This window comes from Pinus tabuliformis, chromosome Q (assembly GCF_031772625.1).
Source record: "Pinus tabuliformis cultivar Carrire ecotype Pingquan chromosome Q, CPIR1, whole genome shotgun sequence".
Classification (NCBI taxonomy): domain Eukaryota; kingdom Viridiplantae; phylum Streptophyta; class Pinopsida; order Pinales; family Pinaceae; genus Pinus; species Pinus tabuliformis.
Window position 1 is genome coordinate 143,596,376 of NC_142296.1, and position 7,409 is coordinate 143,603,784.

The 7,409-nt window shown below is 42.5% G+C and overlaps 1 protein-coding gene across 1 annotated transcript; it reads left to right on the forward strand.

Annotated features, from left to right (window-relative positions):
* The first annotated feature begins 1,353 nt into the window (after positions 1 to 1,353).
* Positions 1,354 to 6,905, forward strand: LOC149218656 (uncharacterized). The gene is made up of 5 exons (XM_089386608.1): positions 1,354 to 1,812; positions 2,739 to 4,045; positions 4,619 to 4,753; positions 4,862 to 5,883; positions 6,241 to 6,905. The coding sequence occupies exons 1-5, from the start codon at positions 1,354 to 1,356 to the stop codon at positions 6,903 to 6,905; spliced, it is 3,588 nt and encodes a 1,195-aa protein (XP_089242734.1).
* Positions 6,906 to 7,409: the final 504 nt, after the last annotated feature.

Consider the following 7,409-nt stretch of genomic DNA (forward strand, 5'->3'; position numbering starts at 1 on the left):
CCCTCAACAACAAACATGGATGAGTGGGTCCAAATTTTTATCATAGTTATGTGAAGGTGAGGTTTCTATGTACTTATTTTATAGGGGCTTTTATATTGCAATTTTAGTATAGTGAAAGACGAAACCTTGGATTTGGAGTTATTTAAGACCTTCCATCACATCTAGATTTGTTGATTTTGACCACGTCTAGGTGGAAGTTGTCACGACATCAGTGAAGGCCCATATTCCAAATATGTCATCTCACCTTTGGGTCAAAGAGGATTTTCAATATATTGGAAATATCTTTAATAGGTTTTATTTTTGGGAGGGAAATCAAAATACTAAAGATTATTGCTTACACCATAATTTGTAGATTTAGCTCTAAACAAAGGTTGACAAGAATCAAATAAGTAAGATTTGTTTAAGACAAGGGAGGCAACCTTGAACTATGTTAATTTATCAAAAACACAAGAACATTATTATGCTTATCCTTTCAAATATTTGAATCTCTTGACATTATAGAATGTATTGCAAAATTATGTGTATGATTTATATATGGTTCGTTTTAAAAGTAGTATAAACCTTTGTTTTGTAAATGTGTATGCATGCATATTTATTGTTTTTATACAGATATATACAAATATTATTAGATTGGTCACTTAATATGATAATTTGTTGGATTTTATATTTTTTTAAATAACAATCTATGTGATAATCTAGGAAAAACTTCATTTAATTTTATCAAGGGCTTCATTGGTTGATCTATAAAGGGTGGTGATGTACACCATTTAACCATCAAATAAACTAGATAAACACGTTGGTTAAGAGTCATTTAGGTTATTTGAATCATTAGTGTGTGTTTAGCCATTATTTGATGTCATAATTGTGATGTGCACCTCTAAAGGATATCTCCACAAGGTTTTGGATGTTTTGGGTTATTTATATTGTGCATTTAGTTTATTTATGCATGAATAAGTATATGGGCTTAATTGATGATGATGATCTTAGAATTGCTAAGGAGGCAATGAATTTGGATGATGGAAAACTTTAGGAAAAGGCCATGATTGAAGAAATACCATCCTTAGACAAAAATGAGGCTCGATATCTAGTAGAGTTTCCTGCTGGAAGGAATCATATTAGTAGCAAATGGGTGTTTAAGAAGAAGTTGTATGTAGAAGGTAAAGTGGAGAAATATAAAGTTTTTTTCCTCCGGAAAAAAATCTTTGTATTTTCGCAGTGGAAAATATACATTGTGCAGGCTTTAAAAAGCTCAATTCAATCCTTATCTATGAAAAAGCTGCTGCACTGCGCGCGTTTGCCTGAACCCCGTGCCTCTGAACACAGATCTACTTCGGCCTAGGCCTTTGCCCAGCCATGGGCCCTTCGGATCTGTCCCACGAGGATCCTGATCCGCAAAGAGCGTTCTCTGAACTGGTGAAGTCCCTCCCCCCGCAACGACCCAGACCTGTTACCACGAAATTTGTCAAGAAACTCGATGTGCTGCAGGAAGTTCAACTGCCGCCAACTATTCCCCGTATGGCAGCACTTTCCCTTGCCGAGAAAGGATTAATCGGGCAGTTTATAGGGCTTTGGCCATCGCCCAGAACAGTTCAAAGATGGGTCGAGCGAAATTGGTCAGACAAGATCCAAGGGAAAATATCCATCAGATTTTGTGGCAAAGGGTATTACACATTTCATTTTGAATCAAAGGAGGACAAAGATCTGATATTAAGGAACGGGCCATACTTCATGGACTCAAGGGGACTCTATCTCAACAAATGGACCCCAGATTTCGACCCAGAACTGGATATCCCAAGTGTTGTTCCAGTCTGGGTTAGCCTACCTCACCTTCCTCTGCACTGCTGGGGGGATGACTCAGTCAAGGCAATAGGAATGTTGTTGGCAAGTACATCGATCGTAGTGAGCCCAAGGACAACATGCAAGCATGCGCAAGGATCTGTGTTGAAGTGGATCTAGGTCGAGGATTGCCGGAAGCGATAAAGCTGAAAGTGGACGATTGGAGCCATATCCAGCAGCTGGACTACGAACAGATTCCTTTTAAATGCAAGGTATGTCACGAATACGGACATTTCGCTAATAGATGCACAAAAGTTGTTAATGTAGACAATGAAGAGCAGGATGGCCACTGGGAAACTGTCAAAAAGAAGAAACCATCCCCCCCCCCCCCCTCCAAGCCTTCCTTGGATCCTGAAATCCTTGGACCATCCAATCCGCGCCCTTCCTCCTCTTCCCCTTTACCCTCAGATCTTCAAACCCCAGAACCGCCCCTTCCTCCCTCTACCAATCCCTTCGCTATCCTCTCTGAGGTAGAATCTGCCCCAGACAACCCCTCCTCTGAACCCCCAATCTCTCAGCAACCTCCTTCCTTCTCCTCTCAGCCCCCTCCTGATCCTCTTTCATCCAGAATCACCAGAAGTTCTTCTAAGGAACATGGAGCAGCTAGTGATGTTTTGAAAAAACAAGGACCGGGCAAAAAATCAGCCAGGCAACAGAGGGATGAGAGCGCCCAAAAAGATATAGTTATGGGCACGTAAACCCCAATAGAATCCTTCATTCTTGGGCATCAGGAAAAAAGAAACAAGCAGTAAAGGCCAAGAGAGGCGAGCACCTCTCCACACGCCCAATGTCTCATGATGAAAATTCTTTCTTGGAACAACAGGGGTTTAGGGCACCCCTCCAAGCTAGCTGCCCTCAGAGAACTAATTCACAATGAAAAACTAGAAATCATGTTAATACAGGAAACAAAACAAGATCAGCACGAGATGAAAAAAATAATAAGCCAACAGAGACAGTTTTTTGGAAGCATCAGCGAAGCCAGAGGAGCCTCCGGAGGCACTGTAACCATATGGGACAACAACAAATGGGTTTGCAGCTCTACAAACATTCAGCAGAACTGGATCAAAACCACCCTCGACAGCAGAACAGGCAGTCAAACAGTAACCATTTACAACGTTTATGCTCCCAACCATTACAGAGAAAAAGAAATCTGTTGGGATGATCTGAAGGCAAGCATAGAAGGGGAACAAAACAACAATCTCATAGTTGCAGGAGATTTCAATCTGATCCTTCACGCCAATGAAAAAAGAGGAGGAACTTTCACTCCAGATCCTTCCAGAGGTCGGCTAGAAACCATCATCCGGAAGCACGATTTAGTTGATGTTATCCCCAAAAATCGCAGATACTCCTGGAGCAATCGAAAGATCGGTGTTGGTAACATAATGGAACGATTAGATAGATTTCTTATCAATATAGCTTTCCTCTCCTCTTTCTCAACGGGATACGCTAATATTCTCAACACATCGGCCTCTAATCATTACCCTATTACGTTGACTCTACAAAATCACTGCCCTCTTGGTCCCATCCCCTTTAAATACAACCCTCTTTGGAACCGGATGCCAGCAACTAGAGAAGTGGTCCAAACGACATGGATCCAACATGTCGAAGGCTCACCAAGCTTTATTTGGGAATCAAAGCTTAAAAGAGTCAAGCAGGCACTAAAAGATTGGGCTAGGGACAACTATCAGGAACCAGAAGAGAACAAAAAGAAAGTCAAAAGAGAGCTAGAAGATGTTCAGCAAAAAGTAGAAGCACAAGGACTATCTCAGCAAAACAAAGATCACAAAAGCAACTTATATGCACAGCTAAGCCAAATTAACAAGGAGGAAGAGATAAAATGGTGCCTAAAATCTAGGCAACTTTGGCTTCAAGCAGGGGATAAAAACACAACATACTTCCACAAACAAGCTACTGTTAGAAAGCTCAGGAATACAGTAAGCATAATCACGGATAATGAAGGAAATCGATACAGCACTCAGGAAACTATAAAGAAAGCTGCCACCAAGCATTACAGGGATCTACTAACTGAAAGTAAAGAGGAGGAAGACTATTCAAATTTGCTCCAGCATCTGCCCAAAGGGGTTACTCAAGAAATGAACAACAAGCTCAGCAAAGATATAGAGGAAGAGGAGGTCAAGGCAGCTATCTGGAGCTTGCATCCTGATAATGCTCCAGGTCCGGATGGATTCCCCATCTGCTTCTTTAGGGAGTATTGGACAATGATAAAAAAAGACCTGATAAAGATGATCCGTTGGGTGATGAAAAAAGGAAAGATAGGAGGATTCACTAACTCCACTTATCTTGCTCTCATACCTAAAGAAAACCGCCCCTCCTCCTTTTCTAGATTCCGACCCATTTCTTTATGTAACTCGTCCTATAAAATTATAACCAAAATCTTAGCAACCAGGCTCAAACCTCTTCTTCCCTCCTTGATTTCTGAAAATCAAGGAGGCTTCCTCCCCAACAGGCATATCACCGACTCCATTCTTCTTGTCCAAGAAGCCATCCACTCAAGCTTAACTATGAGAGAAAAAGGATTTGTCTTAAAACTGGATCTTGCAAATGCCTTCGACAAAGTAAGACACTCCTTCCTTTTTGTTGTCTTATACAAAATGGGATTCGAGCCATCCTTCATCACCATGATTGTAGCCTGCATTTCTGGGCCCTGGATATCCCCCCTGATCAACGGGAGGCCCTGTGAAGCTTTCCAATCCTCTCGGGGGCTAAGACAGGGCTGCCCCCTATCTCCTTACCTGTTCATCCTCATGGTTGAATCCTTCAGCCAAGCCTTAGATTACAATCGCAGAGTAGGGCTCATTACTGGCGTCAAATTTGGGAATGGAGCAAAGAACATTAACCATTCTCAGTTTTCTGATGACACCTTGTTAATTGGGGGAGCATCTACCACAATAGCAAGGTGATTCAAGAAAATCCTGGAACAATTCATGGAGTATTCCGAAGGCAAAGTCAATCAGCTCAAAAGCTGCATCTATGGATGGAACACTGCAAATCATGTTATACACAGCATTGCAAGCATATTTGGAGTCACATGCAACCTGGAATGGACCCACTTTTCCTATTTAGGTATGCCTGTAAGCATGGGGCCCTTGAAGGCTGAAACCTGGAATGGAATCCTTGACAAGATTAAGAGGAAAGTGCAGCAATGGGGTACAGTGTGGCTTAATCCAGCAGGCAAGCTTATTCTCCTTAAATCAGGTATTGCTTCACTTCCTATCTATCGCTTTTCTTTATATCAAGCTCCAGCTATTTTTCATCATAAAATGGAAGTTGCTCTTAGACATTTCCTCTGGCAAGGGGGGAAAACTGATAAGAATAAGTTCAACTTAGTTAGCTGGAAAAATGTAATCCAAACCCAAGACAGAGGCGGGCTTGGCATCAGATCACCAAAGCTCCTAAATCTGGCCTTTGGCGCAAAAATTATATGGAGACTGATCACAGGACCTACAGTGTGGTGGAAAAAGGTACTGGAGGTAAAATACTTGAGCTGTCCAAGACAACAACTTTTAGACACCAACATTCCTAACAGAGAATCCACAAAAATCTGGAAACTTTGCAAGAAGGCTCTTCCACTTATGCATCAAAATATCTCGAAAGTCCCTGGCGGGGGAACCAGCATTAAGTTTGGAACAGACAAAATTCTGGGGCAGCAACCTCTGGGCATGAATGCAGAGGCAACTCCTGTTATAAACTGGCTTAACAATAAAGGATTATACCATTTGTCTCAAATCTCAAGTTGGGACTCCCTCTCCCATGTTTGGATTGGCTGGAATTTTCCTGAGCTTCCCAATGCATTAGAATCTAGTTTCAACTCTCTGAAGATGCTCCTTCACAGCAAGGCTCCCATTCAAGAAGGTGAAATGGATGGGTTTCGATGGGATGCATCTGGAACAAATTATACAGTTAAAGCCGGTCATCAATACCTCTGTAATAGCATCTATCAAATAAGCCTTTGGAATCATTGGAAAATAGTATGGCGAGCAGAGGCTCCTCCAAAAATAAAATTCTTCATCTGGCTCTTACTGAAAGGTAAAATTCTAACAGCTGAAAATCTAAGAAGAAGAGGCATTATTGGTCCATCCAGATGTCCGAACTGTTGCAAATCAGAGGAAACGATGCACCACTTATTCATAGAGTGTCCAGTTGCTGTTGGCTGTTGGGGGAAAATGGCCTTAATCGGAAATATAAATTGGGAGCCCCAGCCCACTATAGCAGAGACATTATATAAATGGAGGAAAGAATGCCCCTGGAAAGAGAAAAGAAGTAGTTTGGTGAAAAGAGTATGGAACACCCTCCCAAACACTCTACTCTGGTGCATCTGGCTAGCTCGAAACCATAAAGTCTTCTAGGATAAAGGATCAAGCATACGTAAAATTTGCTACAAAGCTAAAACACTCGCTCTGGAAACAATCTCAAGTAACACCACCGGCAAGATTGATGCAGCAAACTATAGCATAGAGGAGCGAAACTTAATCAGTTACATCCTGGAGAACAATCCCAATGCTCAGGAAGCCCGCAGGAGGGAGACTCAGGCAAAAGGAGAAGTCAGTACATGGAAACTGAGACTAAAAGAAGAGGAATTTGCTAACTGGATATGCAACTGTAACATCTTCCACTTATTTTTCGATGGGGCATCCAAGTCAAATCCGGGTCTAGCCGGAGCAGGAGGGCTGATTTGTAATGCCAATGGAGAATGTATTCTCCATTATGAATGGGGTCTCGGGAAGAACTCTAACAACAGAGCTGAAGCATTAGCTCTGTTCCAGGGCCTCACCCAGTTAAGTAAGCTAGGAATAAAAAAGGCGAAGGTTTTTGGGGACTCCTCAGTCGTTATTCGTCTCATGGTGCATCAGCAGAATACACCAAATACTCTCCTTCAGCAAATTAACAGACGCAACCAGATCCTCCATCAGGCAATGGAAGATATCAAATACTACCATATTCTCCGTAAATTGAATAAAAAAGCGGATGAGCGTGCCAACAAAGCATGCGAAAGACCCATCGGCATTCTGAGCTGTAACTCCAGCGAGTCCTTCCAACCCTTGCCATGACTCAGTCACATCTCCTCAGCAGCAAGCATTGCATCACTGACAGAATCACTGCGATGAATCATGCGATCTGGGCCGACAGCAGAACAGCTTATGGTATAAAGATTTTGAATAGATATGAAATTCGTGAAACGCTCAAGGGCATTGAAAGTCTCAATATCCCAGCCGGTAAACGTCTTCTCGGACCCGATCCTCGAGCCTTGCAGGATACGCTCCAGTCCTTACTGTAGATACACCATATCTCCAACGCGATAAGCATGACCCCTTCCCGCCTTCGATCTACGCACTCTCCTCCTATTTATTGTTCCTCAAATCGCTCTTTTCATCACTCTATGCTCTGTTACCTCTGCGAGCAACAGTTCTTTAAAGTCCCCTCTGTCTCGTCTTCATCAACGATTTGTTGTGTTTCCCTCAGAAGCTATCCCTACTCCCTCCGCGCCTATCAGAACCTCTGGACAGCCCCTCCCTGCTCCTGTTTGACCATCAACGCCTTCAAGCAAGCTCGTG